Source organism: Polypterus senegalus, chromosome 8, assembly GCF_016835505.1.
Source record: "Polypterus senegalus isolate Bchr_013 chromosome 8, ASM1683550v1, whole genome shotgun sequence".
Lineage (NCBI taxonomy): Eukaryota > Metazoa > Chordata > Cladistia > Polypteriformes > Polypteridae > Polypterus > Polypterus senegalus.
Window position 1 is genome coordinate 8,758,189 of NC_053161.1, and position 23,192 is coordinate 8,781,380.

The 23,192-nt window shown below is 37.4% G+C and overlaps 1 protein-coding gene across 4 annotated transcripts in view; it reads left to right on the top strand.

The window, feature by feature from the left end:
- Positions 1–22,667, top strand: part of LOC120533747 (lysine-specific demethylase 7B-like) — an 80,503-nt gene extending 57,836 nt beyond the window's left edge. Inside the window, exons 12-20 of one of the 4 annotated variants that reach the window (XM_039760675.1) lie at positions 3,044–3,271; positions 3,856–3,980; positions 8,034–8,206; positions 8,679–8,779; positions 9,014–9,171; positions 14,623–14,741; positions 16,013–16,104; positions 20,083–20,380; positions 21,862–22,667. In XM_039760675.1, coding sequence (XP_039616609.1) covers positions 3,044–3,271; positions 3,856–3,980; positions 8,034–8,206; positions 8,679–8,779; positions 9,014–9,171; positions 14,623–14,741; positions 16,013–16,104; positions 20,083–20,380; positions 21,862–21,950 — 1,383 coding nt within the window. In that variant the 3' untranslated portion in view covers positions 21,951–22,667. The remainder of the gene's footprint in view (positions 1–3,043; positions 3,272–3,855; positions 3,981–8,033; positions 8,207–8,678; positions 8,780–9,013; positions 9,172–14,622; positions 14,742–16,012; positions 16,105–20,082; positions 20,381–21,861) is intronic. The other 3 variants (XM_039760676.1, XM_039760677.1, XM_039760678.1) reach the window with 3 other exon arrangements.
- The last annotated feature ends 525 nt before the right edge of the window (positions 22,668–23,192 follow it).

The window sequence follows — 23,192 nt, forward strand, 5'->3', positions numbered from 1 at the left end:
TCATTAACCCAAAATGACAAAGTGAAAAACATGTTCAGAAAGGCTTTCAAATTTATTGTGCCACAAAATTGGATTATGTGGTATTAAAAGGTTGTGTTGTTGTTTACTAGTAGGTAATATATACTTCATATGTGTATGTTTGATCTTGTCATGAAATTCCAGTATGTAGAAATTACTGTGGAACCTGTCACTTGTATTTCAGATCGCTCAATCCCAAGCTGTCCATTGTTCATTTAAAAAGTACCCTGTATCTCCCCATGGGCATACTCTTTATGACACAGTATTTATGTTTGATATTTTTGCCACTTATGCATTGTATGAAATTTATTTCAAGATGATTTTGCATGCATTTCAGGATGAAACTAATTAAATGTATTTGTTTTTATCTTTAAAATATACTTTGGTTTCAGTTTCATTCAGTTTATTGAAGAAGTGGCAATGATTTATGAGTTATGTGTCGACTTGTGGTCACTTGCATTGATTGATTTCAAGAAGAAATAGGCCTATAAGTGAATATTGTTGGCAAGAAGTGGTAGAAAACTACCTTATCAACCAAAAAAGTCTTTTGTTACTGGTCTATCATATAATCTGAAAGGAATCCGTCACCTGGGAAAGTTTCTGTCACAGTTCATCCTTGCCCGAATGTTTCATAAAGCATAGTCAAATCATTTCTTGACAAATGGCAGGAATACTGCACCACCCAGAATCTACTGCCCATATTCGAGATCTAGGATAGAAGGACATTGTTAAGACTGTTGATTTGTATAGGTGACATGGTAAATACAGTCCTGAGGACACTTGTCAACTGGTAGCCTATGTGGAACATTATTTGAAAAGTCACTCTTAAGAATCTGGTTGTATAACTGTGTGACTGTGGCATGTGTGTTTATACAACGGCTATGTCTGACCTATGTTAACACCATTGTCAATACTGGTGGCAGTGTCATGTTCTAGGAATATTATTTTTAGGCATGACTCCTCTGATTTATTTACTTACTCAAACTCTGCTCATTGATTTGTGATCATAGAAGACTCTCCATTCATCTAACAAGTTAAACTCAAGACTGTACTTTTTTCTAAGAAAGGTGTTTTTGGCTAATAACCTGTCACAACAGTAGGCATTCACACTAACTTTATTAAGCTCCCTAATACTTCCCATTATCAGAATATTGTATTCTTTCACAAAAATTGCAAGGAGCTGTAGAAAATGAAAAAAAAAATTAAATCTGTTATGTGCTACAGCTCGACAATTTAAGAGTAATTGACAAAAAATTTAAATGCATTTTTTGTAACTGTTGGTTATGTAGATTACTTGTTTAGAAAAATGTTTAGGTTATTTTAATCACGTAATTCTTCAGCGTGCTTTTTATCATGTGACTTTATTGTAATAATACTAAACCATTCATGCATAATTGTGTCCTGTTTGTCCTCTGCCAAGTCAAAATGTCTCCAGTTCACCAATGCAAGTAACTGCCTCAATGTCTTATCTATCCATGATTCTTTTTTTTTTTTATTTAAAAAAAAAATGACTAAAATTGGAAAAGTGTTCTCACAACTAATGCTGCTATATCAAAGTAAATGCAGGAAAAATAAAAAGATGGCCATTTATTCACACAGTTTAGCTTGGAGAAGCACCTACACCGCATAAGCAAATGGCTTATGAACCTATTCTTCATGAGAAAATGAATTTGATGGACACATTACTGAGATATTCTGAATTTTTGAATAATTTAGAAATTCTATGATTAGTTTAACTGTTCACAATTCTAATAGGAGAAGAAACTTGCTGGGCTGATGAAATTGCAGTTGAACGCCTTGTCATTGCTAAACCTTTCATAAACGTCAGTTGCTTTAATAACCGTTTCTTGTTCAATGATGCAATTAGTACTGACTAGGTGTTGGGATACACGGTTTACAACAGGATATTACACATTACAAGCAGCCATACCATTAGACTGTGGTGTTTCTCTTGCGAGCTACTAACATGCATGTGTTGCTAGCCAAAATGACCAACAGATGGCACTCATGATCCATCAGTTTTTTTTTTTTATGATAGAATTACTTAATTTAACCTCATTACTTTGATAGTTTAAATCCTCTTAAAATGAAATTTTACAATGACTGATTGTCTTGCTGTGGTTATTTTGGTAAAGTTTTATGTTTATTTTGACTATATTAAGTTTAAATACTTGAAATTTTCTCTGGACTCACACTTATGGCAGTAGAAAATTGCTTATTTTTTTAAACCACATTAAAGGTTTTGGGGATTAATACAGTGTACCAAATACCACAAAAAATTAATTGACAATCTAAAATGAATAAATGTAAGGATGAGATCTAAATGTTTATACAGCGTTGTTACTTTAAAAGTTACTCTAATTTTGTTGTACACATCTACATGATTTTGACATGTATCTTATTTAATGGAAAAAACCCACAATCTGTAATATTCAGGATTTTCAAAAAATGTTTGCATCACGTATTACTCAATTTTTTCCTTCCTAGTCTGTCATTGGACAGCATGCATACTTCTACAGCTGCTAAGAGGATAGTAAAGACTCTGTCCTGCCTCAAAACATGACTATTTCTCTATGTGACTCTTAGATGCCAATTAACCCACACTTTTCAAACCCATTTGTCCACACCAGACTGGGCTACATTTATGAAGAATTTTAGCAAACAGGTTTGTTTAGGGAATATTCGGAAAAGGCAGGGTTCCTCCTTAATGGAAGAAAACATTTTACCGTTCATTAAACTTGCTTTTTTTCAAGTGATTATACTGTGTGGCCCTAAGAATAATTTAGTTTCACAGAATTAAATACCAGGTAATGAGAAAACACAATGTACAAACTTTCAGTGACAGAGTTTCAGAAGGCACAAGTTGCACAGTGTAAAAGTTAGTTATAGTGTGACATGGATTGACTCACCAAGGTAACATCCTTTTCATTCTTACTGTTAAATACAAATTATAATACATGTAAAATGTCATTCATTGTTTACAGATCATTTCATCGTGATAATAATAAAATATGTTCCTGCACAGGAGGATCACAATGGAAACAAAGCAATTAAATCTCAGGGTACAGTTACAAGGTCAACACTGGAGAGAGGTTCTACTTCTCAAGCCCGACGAAATGCTCGGCGGCTCAGAGACCATGGAACTAAAACGCCTTCAAACCTTGACATTTTGGAGTTGCACACACGTGAGGTGCTACGGAGGTTGGAGATGGCCTCATGGGATGAGGTAGGCTCCACTGAAATTAATATGGAGGTATTGCTTTTTCTTTGCTGTTGTTGCATACACTATAGTTTAATTTCCTATTTTTAACATATACAAAGCGGATTAAAAGTCCTTTTGTTTTTCTCCAGTAGCTCTTCAAAAATGAGGATAAAGGCTGTCAAGTGCTGCTGTTGTCTTACTTGATTAATAATGCTTCTATCACTCTGTACAAGCCTGTTGTGCAGTAGACCCAGGGATTAAACATTTGCCTTACCCGCATAGGTGGGCATATCCCTAAGTTGTAGCACCTTATTTTATTTAATATTGTAAATTGTATTTGATTTTAATGTTTTCATGATAGGGTGGGTATGTTGACATAGTTGTTATTGCTGCCTTACAGATCCAGCATTATAGGTTGGAGTGCTATGGCTGGCCATTATCTATGGAGTTTACACATTATTCCCAAGTCTTTGGCATCTTTTTTAATATGGGCATGTTATATTTATTTACATATCCCAACCCACTCAGCCCTGAACTAGATTAAGTACATTTGAGGAGGTTATGTTTCATAATAGGTTAATAATACCACTTTGAAAGAAATTGCAGTTAAAATTACATATCCTTCTTTTCATCAGCAGGACATCTTGTATAATTCAAGTATAAATGGCAAATTTAACAAGATCTTCCAGCCTTCAGCTTCTGAAAGAAAAAACAATGACAATAATATTCGTTTGGTTCTCTCCAATGGAAAAATTGTTAAGTATGTCATATCTTTTTTTATATATGTGTATATAATATAAAAGGGTTTACTGTTAGCATACAAATACCTTTAAATAGTTTATTAATGTTACAAACACACCTGTCCATTCACTGTACAATATTAGTACATGTTATCTACCTCAATCCATACTTTGTTCATTTTTTGAAAAGTAACACTTGGGGTATGAATTAGAAATATTTACATTCTTTAATAGCTTGCCATAAACTACCTGTTTCATTAACTATTCTACGAACATACATTGACATTTTTGCTCACATTTGAAGTTGCTAGTTGTTTAGAGAATGAAAACCTTTTTAAAATCAGAGCTAAAGTGAAGAAAATGCACAAAATTGCATTAGGTATTCATCAGTGTTTGGCTCACTCTCTAAAAATCCAAAATCTTTGTGGCAAAAATACACTAGTGCCTATGGTAATGCTGCCAGCATTGGGAATTATTGCATAACCACAGAGACTAGTAAATTATTTGCCTTTTGTGTACGTTTGAAGAGCTCAGACTGTTCAAAACAAAATTTAGATGCATGTAGGTAACCAACACAAAAAGCAGCTCCTGTGTGTCTGCTATGTTGGAATATGACTTTCTTCCATGAAGTGTGACCAATCAGGCAGCTAGTTGCTGTAATGAGCAAAATCCAATCAGAGAAGAGCCACATAATAAGCACAACTCAATCAGAATGTAATTCGAGTCCGAAAGGCATTTTCATCTGTCCACAATGAAACGCTGAGGTGGCATTTTCTGAAGTATATGGCTCTACAGAGCATTTTCAGAAGTCTCTTTTTACAGGGGTAAAAAAAAATGCTAGAGTGGTGTGGACACAAGGTAAAAATGGAGACTGGTGTTTGCTTTTCAAATTAAAACATTGTAGTGTGGATGCTGTTGTAGGCAATGGATGGCTCAACCATTATATTAACTCTTTGATTCTAAATACTTGATGCATGCAGTATATTTTCAGTTTTCACTTTACTGTACAAATGTCTTATGGTCAGATTTAACCCACTTTTAACTGTATATTTTTCCAAAATACCAGCTTTTTATGTCACAGCTTATTCAGAGAAATGTACATAGGATGAAGGAAGACAAGAGTTTTGCAGTAGATAGCTGAGGTAAATGAAGTGGGCTAGAATGCTTACATTAGGCTTGCTTAAGGGTACAGATCCTGAAAGGAGGTGCCTTCAACTTGTAAGACACGGGGTCAAGCCAACCTGTGTTTGTGCAGAGTGTACTTATTACCCACTGATTACACATTGGTGGGATCAATTCAGAGCACTCCTATGAAAACCTGTTACTGCAGTGAGTCATGAATGATTGAGGTGTGTCTTACAGACTACTGCCATCAGTATAAAATATGGAAGTGTTCTAGGTACAAGGAAAATATTAATATATAGATTTAAAAAAATATATATTCTGTACAATACATCAAAGATACTGCATGAAAACTACTATAAAATAACACAAGTCAAAAGTAAAATACGTTAACATTTCCAATGTACAGTAATCGGCAAAACACTATACTTTAAAAACAGTAAAAGTTGGTACACACAATTCATTCACATGACTCAGCCAGCCTCATTATTTTCTTTAGCCTCTCATCTGTAGTCTGGGCCAGGCGTCATCACTTTAATTACCTTGGAAAGGCAGCTGGGACTTGTGCCCTCTTATGTGTCTTACCCACTCGTACAAAGACCCCAGTGCAGTGTCCCCACAGGCTTCCTCCATCATTTGCAGTAGGTTTTTCTCCTCCTAGAGATTCTTGTCATATACCAACTTACCCCCATGCGCAGAGAGACTTCTCTATGGATTTGGGAAATATCCCACTAGAGACAGAAAAATTGGGATGGTCATTGAACCAGTTGTGCACCACAACAGCATGACAAAGTAGTATGAATGCTTTGGCTGCCACTTCTCCTTTGATCTTGGTGAAGTATACTGTGTAATCCTGAAGGTGAGTAAGAAAAGCCAGAGCATGCACAGTTATAATGACGTAAGAAGGCACAATGGTGGATGAATCCATGATGGATATGGAGGTGCACAGTGTTAGAATTACCTTCTGCCTAAAAATGTTCTTTTCCTTTTTGTGAGGTTAAAACCTGCCTCATTGATAAAGATGTACTGGTGTGGGGAGTCTCTGCTGTGAAGCTCACAATTCCACTACCAAAGATATGTTTACACATACAGTATTCCAGTGATGTGGAAATTCCTAGCACACTGTAAATCACTATGGTAAATGCATTACTATAGCACTGCAACAATAAGTCATCATCATCTGTCCTGTATGCAGAAAAAAAAAAAAAACTACCTCACCAAAAATACTGTCGGACTTACCTATACATATTGTAAGGATTGATTCTTAACTCTGAATTCTTTTTCATTCACATTTTTCTGTGACACAGGATGAGGTGAATATATTCAATGCTGGTTTGATCAGTTCCTTAAGAGGTTTTGCTCTTTAATGAGACTGTTCTTAATTTCACATAAATGAATGACATTGTTGACTGTGACCATATTTACTATTGCAGTTTCATTTTCATCAGGCAAGTGCTGCTGTTCCTACTTCCATGAGGTAGCTGTCTCTTACTTCTGCAAATATACCGTAAAACAGCTACTGTTGTGCAACAGTCATCCATTTTACAAACCAGGAATACAAGTCTTAAGAACATTTCGTCCTACAATATGTATGCAGTGCACACAGTAGTTTCTCCTCTCTTACAGTAGTTCTATATGGAACATTGGAATATTACAGTAGAAGTATAGCTAAAGGCACACTAAAGAGAATAAAAGTTGTGCACTGTTGTATAGGGCAGTACTGGAAAGTACCATCCTTGTCTACAGCAGATAGCAGTAAATAGTTTTTTAGCCCAGAGTATAAATGGAGCCATGAAGGATGCTCAGATAGGGTTGAACACATGGCCCAGCTTTCTTTATCATCAATCCATTGACAAGGCATTGTCAACTAAAGTTTCCAAATTTCTTTTGTAATGACCTTTTACATCCCTTTGTTTTCCAGCTTTGCTATGGCACATGATTCTAAAACGTGCAGTAAACACGTGTGGCCCCATTTGTTTGTTCTGACATTCTGATTGCGATATTCAGCGTTTACACCTCAAGAAGGGAAGATATGTTAACTGATGTTGTGTTCCATTTGAAGTGGCATTTCTGAATTAGTCGGAATTTTCTACTGCAATGCCCCTTGAAGTTGAGTCTGATTTGTCAATCCCACTATCCAAAATGGTGACGTACACCATGAACTTTTGTGAAAGGTTTAGTACCATGTTGTTTATTAACACTTTTGTCTATTTGTGTCTCATTAAATCAGTTGTGCACACAGTACTGTCCAACTTTAATCTGTAGACATGTTGATACTGTGTTTGGATATGCAAAATACCACAAAATGTGGTGTTAACAACTGCCATTTACTCCGATGAAGCAAGGACATTGGATGTTTTCCTGGACGTGTCCATGTTGGTTTTCTGAATTTTTTTTTTACTGGAACATGATGAATTTGTGTTTGATGTCATTCCCATTTCAGACATCCGAATTCCACGGTAAATGGAATGCAGCATTGAGCGTTGGCTGAGATGCCTTAAGTTAACTGTACTGACTGTCAAGCTTTCTGAATTGAGGATGTGGTGCCACCAAATTCTATCATGTTAAAACATGTGAAAAGTGTTAGTAGTTTGGACAGCTGAGGTAATGGTGTGAGATTTTTCACCAATACTAATTTTTGCATGTAAACCGTTTTGGAGAAACTGTAATATCAAGCATCTGGTACAAGAATTACAATCACTGTACATCATGGCAACAGCTCAGGACCATATGGGTTAGATGCTTTTTTTAAAAATAACAGAATTACAATGTTAGTACGACATTGCTAATACGTCATACGTGTGTTTTTTTCTAATAGATACGCAGTATCTTGGGAAAAAAACACTAACAGGATTTAGCAAATGTTTTGCTATGCCTTTTTTAGCTGTTCTTCAATTTTATTTATCTTGTAATGCTACAGTAAATAATATGAGGGGATTTTCTCTCTCCAGAGATGAGCGACATCAGGTAGAAAACAAAAGCCTGTTTACTGCTGACCGCATGCCTGTGGATGTCAAGGAAAAGACGCAAGAGGTGCTGAAGATTAAGGATGAAGGGGAAGATTTGGAAATAGAGCTGGAGAAGAGGAAGAGTAAAACGAAAGAGAAACGAAAACCATTGAACAGTACGACCTTTATATTACTGTTGTTTCACTGTGGAGATAGAGAGAGAAGTACAAGTGACTTTTCATTTAATTTAATTTCAAGTCTCTCTTTCTGCCCTTTGACATTAAGACTTTTTGTATTTCTATTAAGCAAATTGCTAAAGAGACACAAAAATAGAAACCCTGTCTTCTATGTAGGTATTCAAAGCAGCTGCTCACAGAATAAGTAGACAGTAAAGCAGACTTCTAAAACACAAAAATAATAACTTTTGAAACTACTTTTCCATGTTGGACTTTGTGTCAAAATGTTTCTGTGTTATGTAAGAATTTACTTTGTCCTAACTGTATTTTTCATTTATTGTTGGGGATAATCCTACACATTGTTTGAAGATGCTGTTTTAAGTCCCCTGGATCTTTTGGATATTTATTTTGGTATTTTTAATTAATAGATATGTTCTTTTCGTTTTCTTTTTTCTTTTTTAATATATTGCAGTGTTTTTTGAAAGTGTTAAATCAGAACTCAGGAATGGAGTATCGGGACACTCTGACTTGTCAGACTCAGAAGCAGAATCCGAAGATAATTTCTTGCCTCAGGTATTTTTTTGTTCTATTCGCTCAAGTGTTTGTATTTTTAAAATGGAGACCCTTGAGATTTTGAGCAGTGTGCCCATGTGAAACCTGTGACACAAGCCATTAGCACTGCATCGTCTGATTGTCAACCAGTAAATTACTCTTGGTATTGTTTTTTGTGGGTGATTGACTTTGATAAATTATAGTGTATCTCAGTCAGTACTGTGACTTACCAGTATTTGTGATTTTATTTCAAAGCGGAAAAATTCTTCTGATGAAGACACCAACAGTTCGTCAGAGGAAGCTGATGAGGAGGAAGTGTCCTCCAACAGGAAAATCGAAAAGGATCCAGGAGATGATATGGATCTGTACCAGCCTAATCAGAAACACGAAGACCAAGATAAACCACTGAAAAGGTGACCGCAGCTATCAGCAACTGTATCACATGTCGTGTGCTATTTTCATTCTTCTTAATCAATAATAGGATAAAGATAATTATCACAAAATAACTTTTCCTCAATAGAAATAGAACACGTGGTCGGTACAACATTTATAGAACTCATTCTATCCATGTTTTGACAGACAACACGAAAAGCCAATGATAATGAGAATATTGCCACTCCGAACCAACCGTGTGGCTGGAGTAGAGTTACAGCCACATCAGGATAGGTTGACGCACACAGCGCCGAGTATATTAGGAGTAGCAGCAGGCAGCAGCAGCACATGTGCTACAGAGGCCATGCACGTCAGTCCGTCAGGAGTAGGAGCGAGATAAAAGTGAAGATGTTATCAAAGTCTCAGATTAAAAAAATCAGCTTTACCAAAGAATTCACCCCAATGGACACAGCCCATGGCTCAAAAGATGAGAACATTGTTGGAAAGAAGGGTCCAAGATATTTGGTAGTGTAAAGGTATTTTGGCTGTTTAAAGTCTGATAAGAAGCAGAGTAGCATGCCCTGCAAATTGTGTTGAAATCATGTTCCCACAAAGACAAGTAATACCACTACTCCTTTTGTCCCCTCTGAATCAGTGCTGTCCTTTAGAACACACACAATGCAGTGTTTACAGTCCCAGACCCAAGCAGGTGCTGCACTAATGGGAATTTCTTGTGCATTTGGTGTTTTTTTTTGCCTTCGAGTAGAGGTCTGTGCAGGACTGCCCATCCACTTGGCCTAATTTGTCCCTCTCCCACCCGCACCCTAACCGTATTGTGCCACTCTCGTCTGCATTACACAATGCTTCCATTAAGGAAAAAAGTAATGTGTGGTTGATAAGCCTGTTTAACAGGATCTTATCCAAGGAGGTAGCTGAAGGTTTCCGCTTTTTGGCCCAAATGCCCTTTTCACATTTTTGTGACAACTTTGCTCCGTCGGTATTTAATACAGATCTTCCAATGGGACTTGCATGTCTTTTTCATCGAAAAGATTAAAAAAAGAGCCATGTATGCAGAATGTCTTCTTAAAGCTTTGTAAATAGGAAACCAATTATTATTCTATATTGAAATAAAGTACTACAGTATGTTGTTAATTTCTGCTCATTCCACAGAAATGTGGTCGGGCACTGTATATGTACAAGTTGCACATGTATGGTTTAAGCTTAAACTTAGGCTTTTCCATTTGGCATGTTACTGGTAGATTAACAAAACACTCCCCACTTTCTCGGAGTACTTTTTACTTATCAATACAAGTACACAGTAACCAAGCAAAGCACTGTGAACATACCAGCATCTCCTAGTCTGCCTATAAGCCCTGTGAGGAAATAGGGAATTACAGTACTACTGGCTGACCAGTGAATTTCACTGCACCGATTAATTTAGTGCATTTGCATTAAATTGTGATTATTACAAATCTCTTCTTGTTCCTTTGACTTTGCAATTCTCCTAAATAAAAGATATAGAAACAGATGCTTTGGGTTGAGAAATGTTGCTACTTTGTAGAGCATGTGGATAAGAGTTGGTTCTAAACTGTTTGTTGACAAGTTCTTTCAGTAATCTCTCATTCTAAGTCGGTCGTCGCATCTTTGAACGGTTTCAGAAAAGAGACCAGAGTTGTTTTTGTTTTGTTGATTTGGCCAATCGTCAAATTGCTGCAACACTGAATTCAGCACTATGTCTTGTCTCCACAGACCTATTTGAGTGATTTTGTAAGCTTACCTTGTTGCCTAGTATGTTTAAAATAACGTTTTTTTTTTTTACTTTAGCCAGAAGCTGTTCAACTTCAGGTGCTTTCTCCAACACTGCTGGTGTAAAAGCATTTGAGAGAATTGTATTGAGAATGTGGGCACTGCAGTTTAGTCTGGTGTAGCCATGCAAGGCGGTGATCGTGTTTGCTCCTAACAAGCTCTTATTTGTTAAACAATAAAGCACAAATGTTTCCACCCATTTTAATTGTGCTTGCTTTAAACAGACTTGCAGAAAGCACTCTTGACACATGATTGTAGCTCTCATTAATATAATAGATGGTAGATAGTAGCAGATACGAAAGAGGTTTTCTTAAAGTTTTTGGTCCAAATATCAGTTGTGACAGCACACTCATAATTAACGGTCTCTAACATGTCATATACAATACCCTTTCTTAGTTTTTGGCTTTGTCAACCATGTGCCACAATACATTCATCTCTTTAAACTTCAGACTTTCTAGTTTTGGCTGCCATGTCAACCAGGTATTGCTCAAGTTGAATATACTGTAGTCCTCGCCAGACTCTGTGCCATAAAGCCCCTATATCCTTGCAAACAAAATCCACACATTTAACATTAGTTGTTACTTTTGACAGGCTTGGAGAGAATATCAGTGTAGCTTGACCCTGTTCTACTGCACAAGCGTGGCGATTTAAACCTGAGCTGCCTGACTTGTGTCCACTGTATGTTAGCACATTTATCACAACAAGCAAATGACGCCATCAACAACAATTGAAAATGACTGCCAAATGTCAAACTTCCCTTTGTACTCTCCTTTTTAATGCTGTTTCCACCATTGTGGATGTAAGACCATCTCCTGGCTCTGCAATCTTGAGAAGAACTGCATGCAAGACAGTATATTCATGCATCCTAACTGCTTAGGCAAATTAATTGTAAGAGATCTCCCTATCCCTACGTTTTGTTTAAATTTAATTTCCCAGACTCTGGCTTCCACCCACAATACTGAAACTGAAGAATTTACTTATGTTCTTGTAAAACTTGAAAGCTTTAAGATTTTAGTTTTAGATATAAGCTTTTAGAATTATGATTTTATTTATTTGGAGTTGACTTAAGAATTTAATTGTGTATTTTGCTTGTGTTCTGCTGCTTTTGACTGATCAGAATTAAGACTTTAGGTTACTATTATACCTATTTTATTTAATTGAAATACAGTTGTATAATCTACAGTAAATTTGTCATGTTTGACTTCTGACAGAAAATAGATATTTAAACCAAAATTAATCTTTTGATACTTTCATATCTCACTAAGGATTGAAAAGGATTGACTAAGTTATTTATATTGTGATATATAATTGATATAAGGCAGAGTGGTGGCTCTGAGGCTGAGGGATCTGCGCTGGTAATTGAAAGGTTGCCAGTTCAATTCCCAGCAGTGACTCTATTAGGCCCTTGAGCTTTATCCTGAGTATGACGTTACTGTGCATCCAGTCCTGCAGGGAAAAATGTTGGGGTTGCTGGCAGAATTGGCACTCTAGCCACCATAAAAAAAAAAAAAGCAGTGTGCTGTTGAGGTCTCACCTGTTGCACAGTTGCACTTGGGTCCCAGTCTGAGGTGGTATCATCGTGTGGTGAGTGCAGCAACACACTCTAATCAGCATATTGCTCTCAACCTCCCTCTCTATATCGATATCAACTGATATGAAAAATATTATAGTGATAAGATTTTTTTCTTTATCACCCAGCCCTACTCCACTGTGATCTTTATTTTGATCTGTAAAAATTAAATTATTCCCAAAATTCAGATTTGGCACTATTTATAGAAGTTGTAATGTTTATTATACAAAATCTATAGGAAACGGAATAAAAAAAATGCTCATTATTAGTACATGCAAAGCAGAATGAATTCTAACATCTGAGGTACCATAAACCCATTAGCAAGTGCTTTGCTTTTTTCATTCCAAGAGAAGGTACAAATGGTAGCACAGTTTAGGTTTTTATAGCAACTGTTCTGTCTTTTTGAACTTGTGGCTTTCATTGTGGACATGCAAGCATTCTGGCAAAAAAGAACAGTGTTTTTAGCACCAAATAACGGGGAGAGATTAGAGATTATAATACACTGAATTTAGAATTTATCAACTGTTATCAGAGAGAAAGTCAGGAAGCAAGAAATTTCAATTTAAGGTGATGGGCATATGTAGTCTCCAGCAAGTGCTTTTTTTGCTCCTACTAGAGCTATAATAAAGATTTCTCTCCAGTCTATTATATAAAAAAAAAATCTTGGGATGAGAAAAGACATTTTCAGAGAGATAATTTCACGTCCCTCGAGGAAAGACTTTGTGCCAAGAAATGAATTGAAAACCTATCAGGTCCAAGCTGGGGCGGAAATAAAAGACAAACAATAGAAGAAGAAAAGACAAAGAGTAGAAGACAAAGTAGAACGTCGTAAAGAGGTTCAAAAACGTTGGTGTGATACACATGCAGAGGAGGTTAGAGATAATGAAAGTACTAAAATTCAAAAGTCTCAAAAAACTGATAGTAAAGATCTCATTAGTGCTAACAAACAGAAATTATTACTCGGTGAAATAACGTAACAGCAAAAAGAGATTGAATATATGGACATAGGTGATTTGACAAAGCTACTACAAGTTTAATGATTTGACAGAGCTACTACAAGTTTAATTTCCAAGAAATAACCGTTCGGTTAAGTTTATATTTATGATCACAGATAAGCAATGCAACATAGAATCAAACGAGTGAAACGATCAGCCAATAATGGGTGTAAATCCATACGTCCAAAACTATCGCACTTTATACGAAATTTATCTGAAAAACATGGACAAAGAAGTTTTCTTGGATTTCTATATGAATCCGAGAGATCATGCTCACATGCATAATAAACCATCATGTGACGAATTGTCAGCGATAATAGTTTTGAAAGACGGAGATATCAAAGATAGAGTTGATATTCGTGTTTATCCAAAAGCACAGCACAATTTCGCAGGCAGCACATCTGTGAAATGATGAGCGTGTATCATTCAGCATGTAGTCAAACGAAAAAAAGGAACTTCCATATCAATAAGAGGTAATGAATTCTTCAGCATGAGGATTCTTCTTTCATTCTGCTGATATTTGAAGACCCCCACAAATTTTACTAGATTATTAATATTGCTTTGCAGATGTCAATGATCTTGATGTGAAAATTCAGATGAAGGCTTAAGACATTACTTTAGAATACTAATGTGTAAAATGGTGGTCTTTTAAATATAAAGCTGCTTGATGTTCTGTAGAAAGTTCATTTGAACTTCTGAATTAGCCACATTTGTGATGGATACGTTTATCTATATACACATTTAGTGAGAAACCTGCTTAGGTAAATCTTAGTGTGGTCTGCGAGTAACGGAAACTGCTGTAGTGCTTCAGGTAACAGCATAGCACTGGTGAAGTAATGGGCCCCTTGTAAGAACATGGCGCCAAATTGAGGTGGTAGCGCTAATGTGTTTGTGGATACATAATAGATTTTTGAACTGTAATGTAAAATCTTATTATAAACAAGTGCTCATCCCACAGATAGTATGTGTATATATTTACTTGTTTCAGTAAGTATAGCTTTTCTCACCATTTAAATATTTAATCATTGCATTCTCCTTCAAAAATGTTTCATTTTTAAAGCATTTTGTTGATTCTATGTGTAGCTGTTTGATTTTGAAGGTATTAAATGTTTCAATTACAGAGAACGTCCTACCTCGCAAAGTATGGAAGAAGAAGCTATTCAGGGCATGCTGTCTATGGCAGGATTGCTTTACCCCATTGGTGCACCTAGCCAAAAAGAAGTGATCAGGGATGCATCTGGTGAGCAATGCATATTTACTGTATAATTAAGAAGGTGTCATTTTCATGTCTAATGGTTTTATAAAGATGTGTGTTCTGACTTTAGACCCAGAACTCGCTGTGCTGGGAAATCCATTTAAAGACCTAGTCTGAAGTTGGAGTACCAAATATTAAAGTGACCAAAAACAACACAGTGCCATTGTTACAGATCCAAGAAGGAATCTTTTGAGTACTTAAGGAAATAAATGCATAATTGGGAGTGACGACTGTGCCCATATAAATGGTCATTTGATACTGGTAGATTTCTAGAATTATTATTTGCATTAGAAGGTATGTCGGAATGGTGAGTGGTTATTCATAAAACCCTCTCTACAAAGCTCCATTTTGTATGATTTCTCCTAAAGTAACTTAGTATTCAACATTGTTTATGCAGTGTAAATTTTTAAAAGTACATGTTGTAATATTTACAAATGGGAGGAAAAGGTTTTGCCATGCTTGTAAATTATTACAGAATATACTAAATTGACCCGTAAGTTTCCCAATCTTGGCCACATATTTCCCAAGACATGTAATTAATGTGCTTTGTCTCCTATCCTGCTTGTGTTTTTCATGGACAGGGTATCAAGGCACCGCTGGGGAGGGGGTCCAGTCGATGGCCTTGGAACTGCGTCACTGCTTTTTGCAAATGACGTGGTCCCGTTGACTTCATCAGGCTGTGAAGTCCAGTATGCATTGCAATGATTTGCAGCTGAGTGCGAAGTGTCAGGGATGAGGCTCAGCACCTCCAAATCTAAGGCCATAGTTCTCAGTGCGAAAAAGGTGAACTGTCCTCTGAGTGGGAAGTGAGTTATTGCTTCAAGTGGAGGAGCTTTAAATATCTTTTTGTCTTGTTCATGACTGAGAGGAAAGGGGATGGTGAGATTGACAGACAGATTGGGACAGCAAGCACAGCTATGTGGTCGCTTTAACAATCTCTACTGGTGAAAAAGAAGCTCTGTTTACCAGTCAATCTACATCCCTACCCTATGGTCATGAGCTTCGGGCAATAACTGAGAGGACAAGATTGCAAGTACAAGTGGCCAATATCAGCTTGCTCTTCTGAGTGGCGGGGCTCTCCCTTAGAAACAGGATGAGAAGCACAGACATAAGGGAGAGGCTGGGAGTAGAGACGCTGACTTTCTGCATCAAGTGGAGCCAATTGAGGTGCTTTCTGGCATCTGATCCTAATGCCTCCATGTTTCTCACAAAGATTCATCGACCTTTATTTTATAATTTGTTTGTTTATTTTGCAGGTGCTCATAGAAAAAAAGAATTTGGGGACGAAAGCCAAGACAGATCTTTAGGGCCTCATTTGCCTAATGCAGCTGTTCGGTTGACCTACCAGGTATATATGACTATACTGCTCAAAACAGTATCACTTTGTTGTTTTTTAGCACACTGTTCATTTGCATCGTTATGAGAAGTGTAAAATTGTTCCAGTGCCGTGGTATGTGTTAAACTTACTGGTAATGAGCCGTGTACTTCTGCAAGTCGTGAAATGAGAGAGACTTTCCTTACTAAATAGCACAGGATGCTTCAGTTTAATTTAAGGAAAGCCGCAACAAATGTGAAGTCAAGATCAGTTAATCTCTCTTGTGGGGGATTTGTTGGTGAAGAGAAATTCACTGATCTTGACTTTGTTGATGATGCTTTGATCTTCGCTAAGTCAATGGAGGCTGTGATGAAGCTCTTGACTAAGCAAGGAGTCTGGGCTTGTGAATGTCCTGGATAAAAACCAAGATTCAGACCTTTATTGACCACTTGGGCACATCCAGCAGCAGTGTGTGTATTTACTTTGGCAGGGACATTCATGTCTCTGGTTACTCTTCCTATGAAGTTGATAGACAAATTGGGAGAGCATTTGGGGTCATGAGGTCACTGGAAAGGGGTGTGTGGCTCTCCCGATATCTTTGCAAAAGAACAAAGGTCCAAGTCTTTACAGTCCTGGGGCCTCATGTATAAACTGTGCATACGCACAGAAATGTTGCCCAAGAACGTTTCCACGTTCAAATCATGATGTATAAAACCTAAAATTGGCGTAAAGCCACACACATTTCCACGGTACCTCATGCCTTGTCGTACGCAAGTTCTCCGCTCGGTTTTGCAGACTGGCGGCACCCAGCGTCAAAGTAGTGCTACTGTTCCTGTGTGGTTATCCTTTCTTTTCCTGATGCGGCTTTATAAATACACTGAAACTGACCGCGTATTGTTTATTAGTTTAATGCATCTGATTTTAATTAACCAGTATCAATATAATGGTCCACGGAATGGTCAAACTATTCTAAATACCATAGCTGCTTTAATGTTGTTACTCTCACTGCACCACCTTCTTCTTTTTCTTCTTTCAGCTGCTCCCGTTAGGGGTTGCCACATCAGATCATCTTTTTCCATATTACTCTCACTGCACCACTCGGAGAAGCTGATCGGAAAGAGAATTATCAGTATGCAGCATCAAGCACACACTGCCTCAGCCATGCTTCCTATTTGAACTGTTTCTCATATGACAAACACTTCAAACCTTTCCTGTACGGACATCGCAGTTCAGAATGAGTTTCATCTCAAGAACTCAAAATGCACTCAATCAGTCCAAGTGCTCCTTGTAGAACTGTCTGTACTTATAAGTACAATCACCACACTGTAAACTTGCACTACAGTTATAATATCGCACAACCTGAGCCACTTTATAAAGAGTGTATTTACATATGATGACGATATCATTTTTAAGATGAAATGCAGCAAAATATGTTTATTATATTATACAGATAAAACTTTAACTTCATTTAAATAATCTGTATTGTTAATAATTAAAGGACACGGTGTTGCTTCGCTAGCAAAGATCTGGCGCTCTGCTCACGATTGTTCCTGCCTCGCACTCTATGCTTTACTGGGACTGGCGTGAAGGATAGAATAATTAAACATGTACTACGAAGATATTTAATGTTCCTTTAAAAGTTTTGAAGAATTGGCATTATAAGCTTACAGATGGCTTAACGTCCATTACAGAGCTGATTGTGTGGCGATCGGTTACTTGGAGAAAGAAAAGGAAGGTCAGGAATTGGAGGTTAGTACTTTTGAAAGAGACAGTACTGCAGGGGCGGCATTAGGTATGTGCAAACTATGCACCTACACAGGGCCACCAAATCCCAGGGGCTGCCATGCCAATATATATTGAATATAAAACAGAAAGAGAAAATAATGACACAGCTAAAAACGCTGCGGCAAATTTCGGCAAAAGTTAAACGCTTGTGTCTTGAGCATGAGGCACCTATGCAGTGTCCGCAACGGACGTGGCCATCCGCCGTGCATAAGATACCATATTGACATTGGCTGGCGAAGGGGCCACCATGAGCCTAGAGCCGCCCATGAGTACTGCTGCAATAAATTATTTCATCAAACGTCGCACATAATCACTGCGCCACCGTGAAACCCAACTCCTACCATTATGAAAATATCAAGTGTACATCTCAGTATTTTAGTTATTCAGAGAGCTGTAATATAACGAATGTAATGGATTCTGTGTCCTGTCGGACGAAGAGAGCTGGTTTAAGAAGCAAGTAGTGATTCACACACACAGAGAGCACATAGAAGATCACATACAAAACAAAGCATTTAACGTGCTACTTTAATTACAATGTGATTTGAGAAACTGATTAATTAAACGATTTTAAGATGAAGTTTATGATGAACTACTTTAATGACAAAATAAACTACAGGATTAAAGTGAAAATTTCGAGATTGAAGTTGATATTTCGTGCTTTTTTCCTACTGTGTGCCTTTTTTTTCTCTGTACCCTAATAAGCTTTCATATGACATTTAGGTGGGCTATGACTCGCCTTTTCACGGCGACTTTGATATGTGACAACTTCTTTTTTATTTTCGGTACTGTGTGACTTTGTGAACTTGAACTTTCGAGTTTATCCTACACGCTATGTCAGTCGATCAACTTCCTTTTCTTGTTCATACCACTGTTTAAACCAACAAATAGTATGTTTTTCCTTGCCTCCACTTGGTATTCGCTGAAATTCTTCCATTTACCCTCTTGCTTTTCCCATTGTCTTTACACAGAACACTGAGCTTAAGGGCTATTTATATTGATTTGCATATTCAAAGAGGCGTAATTCTGGGAGGAGTTGGGGCAGGATAGCAGCCGCGTGCATGAGCGTTACTTTTCACGCTGACCAGGATTTATGCAGTGAAAGAACGCAGAAGTTGGTGAATGCACAGATTTATGCATCTGGATTTTTCTGTGTGTAAGCACATTTCAGCTTTTGTGCTTACGTCATGTTATAGTGCGAATTCTACGCATGGCATTATGCATGAGGCCCCTGGTGCTCCCTGTTTTGCTATATGGTTACGAGACATGGGGGCTATGAAAAATTATTCTCAATAAGGTTTTGTTTTATAACCCAGAGGCCAACAAAATCAAGTAAGCCCCCAAGTCCCATCACTGAGGAGTATCTGGAGTTAGGTCATGGGTCTTGGATGGTCTGTTAGTTAAGGAAGCTGATCAGGTTCAGTGGGAGGATTGGTAACTACAAAGTTCTGGCTACATCAAAAAAAAAAAAAGAATACTTTATCATCTGAATGTGGTGGGTCTGCCTGGAGTGCAACTTAGCCATCTGAGCCTAGTGTGACAAAATGTGCCGCTCTGTGCGCCACATTCATTACTAAAATAAAACTGAATACTCACACTGTGGCCAGACACCTGTGATGTTGCTTTAAAACTGGCGTAAGGTGGGAGAAGCTGGTGCCGAGTCTGAGTTGAGTATTAATGGATGGTGTAATCTTTGAAGGTGTGTTCTGCTGCAGCACTAATTGAAACAATAAGCAAAAGTGTTATACAAGTTATTTAAAACAAAACAGACTAGTTAATCAATATGTAATTCTTTCTAAAACTCTGGCAGAAATCTGCACACACCTTGATGACAAAGTATTGAAAAACTGTAAAATTTTCCGACACAGAAGATGAGTTTCCTTGAGTAAAAAGCATTAAACTTTAGAAATTGTCTTAATGTTGCTATGTCTACAATCTAAATGTTTACAGCTTTATCTTAGACATTTTTTTCCCTGTAGATTTTTTTTCTTTTCAGCCTAACTGGAAGGCAGTGTTTTTGTTTTTTTTTTTTTTTTGTTTTTTATGTCTTCCTGGCCATCCGACCTGTGTTTTGTTTTATGTTAACTTCCTTTTATTTTTTTTATTTTGTAAAGCATTTTCAGCTACCTTGTTTTTATGAAAACATGCTATATAAACAAATGTTATTTAAGATGAAACAAGTTTTCTTAGTTTCTTTTCTTTTTGGTGTTCTCTAATTTTTGGTAATAGGATGAAATAGAAGTTCAGAAACACATTAGGAAAGATTGTACTGCAGAACTGAGCCAGAGAATCCAGGAAAACAAAAACTTCATGGACAGTCAGAGCAGCAGTAACAGCAACAGCAGTGACTGTTGGGCCAATGACAGGTACTCGGTGAGCACGTTCTCCAACTCCTCCAGCCCTCTAGGAGACGACGGGGTGCAAATCCCAGAGTTCCAGTACAGTGAATCCTCTCTGTCGCCTCCACTGCACCCGTCAAAGAGGCCCGCCTCAAATCCCCCACCCGTCAGTAATCAAGCTACAAAGGGTAAGTGTTCTTACCATGAGAGCAGCACTTTTTTTTTTTTTTTGTAAGGGAATGTTTTGGTGGATTTTAATTTTTTTTTTTTTAAATTTAATCAATAAAAATAATCTTATACAGCACTGATTTACACTGTTTAAGAATAAAGTGTGTTTTATTAATAACCTGCATGGCATATAAAACAGCCCCTGCAGCCTGAAAGTAAAACATACTTAAAGCTAATATATGTTTTGATTGCCCTGACTTAATTAGTTAATTAAAAAACCTCACCTTTGAACATTACATAACTTTAACATAACAATACTGGATGCAGTCTGTCTTGTGTGTTTGTATGTATGTATGTTTTATTTATATATATATATATATATATATATATATATATATATATATATATATATATATATATATATATATATATATGAATGTTTGTATGTTCCCTATCTAGTCCTACACCCTTTGACCCCTATGGACCAAGTGGTGTGCTGCAGTTTGCACACCAGTGCCACCTGCTGGTTCAGAGCGAGTGAAACTTCCTGATGCCAGACTCCACAGTAGTATCCAGCTGCCAAGCTGCAGCACCATACATCAGTGTAGGTCTTCACCAGCAGTTTCATTTTGAAAGTTAGTTTGAGGTTAGGGTGCTTAACGTAAGGTTAAAGGTTAGTGTGCAGTGATGTCACTATTGCTGTGAAGCTGCTGGTTTTGCAGTTTTATGCTTCTTAACAGGCAGACAAAAGGTCCAGAGCTGAACATTACTTACCCAACACTGCATGCTACTTCTATCTACTGTAATATAAAAGGAGTATTGTGCATTTTTGCAGGGGGTGTTGGGTGAGACTTGACCGAGAGTGGAAATGCAGTGGAACACAAAGGAAAATCAAACGGTGGTTGTTTAACTCCTACTTTGAGCCTTTCTTCATAATTGAAGCACTATGAACTGTCTTCCTTAAACTAAGAGGACAAGTCAGACGTGACTACATTCATGGTTACAAACAAGCAAGGAGTTAGCACAATTCTGAAATCTAATCAGCTCCAAAGAGAACAAATTCTCAACTCATGAGTGGCACTGTAGATGACTGATGGGACAGCTAGCAATAACAAAAGGTTACTATTACTGTTGCTTTCTTTCCTTATCCTGTTCAACAAATATACTGGGGCAACACTGGGTACATTAGCTAATAATATATGAAATCTGGAAAGCTCAAACTGATCTTTAATGAATAACGCACAAAGTGAATCATTGTTTAGAGTGTTTCAGCAATGAACTGATTTGAGTTTGCAGAGTTAGATAAACTGATGAAAACGGAGGATGTCAACCCGTTTTGCTAGGATTAAATAAATAATACTTATTTTGCACAGGATTAGATGTCGCTAAACTTGGAAAAACTACAATAATGCTTGTATGTGTCTTCTAAAAAATGTTTTCAGCAACCTGTCCCCAGCAGCCTCATTTATCCAGTGACATGTTGTTTGTTTTCTACCCACAGGGAAGCGTCCAAAAAAAGGAATGGCAACTGCAAAGCAAAGACTAGGAAAGATCCTGAAACTAAACCGGCACAGCCGCTTTTTTGTTTAGGAGCACTGGCAAAATGAACTGGAAGAGAAATGCTTGTGTTTCTAGTTTTTCTGTCCCGTGACTGAGAGACACGCATGTACTGTAGAATCACTGCCTGAGCAACACAAGTAATCCCCCTTTACACTACAGGTCCTCTTTGCAGGTGGACCACACAGATTTGAAGACTTGGCTATGGACATGTTAAAAGAAAAAGAAAAAAAAAATCCTTATTATAAAATTGACCTAAAGTAAGATCAGAAGCTTCAAATGCCAGAACAAGTCATTGTTTAAAATATGGAACACAATGAATCCGCTCTCAGCCATTGTTTTTTTTTTTATTGTTAATGACACGATCTGTTTTGCTCGGTAGGCTATGCAGGCATAGGCTGATTTGTTGTAACGACTTCCTTCCCTTGGAACCTGCTGTGATGAAATCTAGTTTTTGTTTTTTTATTTTTTTATTTGTCACAACTGCAAAAAACAAAAACAAAACAACAAAAGCAGCTGTCCTGACCTGCTGGCTACTGTACAGAGACATGGAGCAGCTTATCCAAAGCTCCTTTTGTACATTTCTGGATTGCTTCCCAGTGGAGTTCAGTAGTGGCGGTGCTGAGCGTTCTGTGGCCATGAGGAGGGTGCAGCTTGTGCTGAAGGTGCTTTTTCTTCCTCAATCCCCTCACCCCCTCCTGCTTATTGAGCATTCATGCCAGCAATAAGAAAAAGGAAAAAAAAAAAAAATGAAGACGTGCCTTGAAGGGCACAGCACTCCCAGACTGCAGAACTCCAAGCTCTGGGTTTCCAGTATTCCTTTGGCTTTCTTGAAGATAAAATTATTCTTGGTTTTTCTTGGGGGTCTTCTGGAATGTGGAAGCCATACTTCCTTAAATGATCATATTTAAGTTGTGCACTAGAATCTGTGGAAAAGTTACAAATAGGAAACTTTTGAATTTTGCTTCCCAGTTGCTTAATGGCTTTATAATTCACTGCAGGTAAATTCTGGATTATCGGGCCCGTTTCTGCATAGGAAGCTGTGTGACTTGAACAGCTGATGTTCATAGGAATCGGGCAAAATGAGCCCACCGAGCGCCTGGAGGGCCGAGTCCAGAAGACACCCCGCACTGTAGCACTGACGTGTTCATGCAGGATTCCCTTTTTATATCCCAAAATGTACTTCTGGGAGTGCTGCTGTTGGGCAACTGTAGAATAGTTTAAACAAGAAAATAAACATACAGTTAAAGGTTTACTTAAATTGTTAGTGCAGGT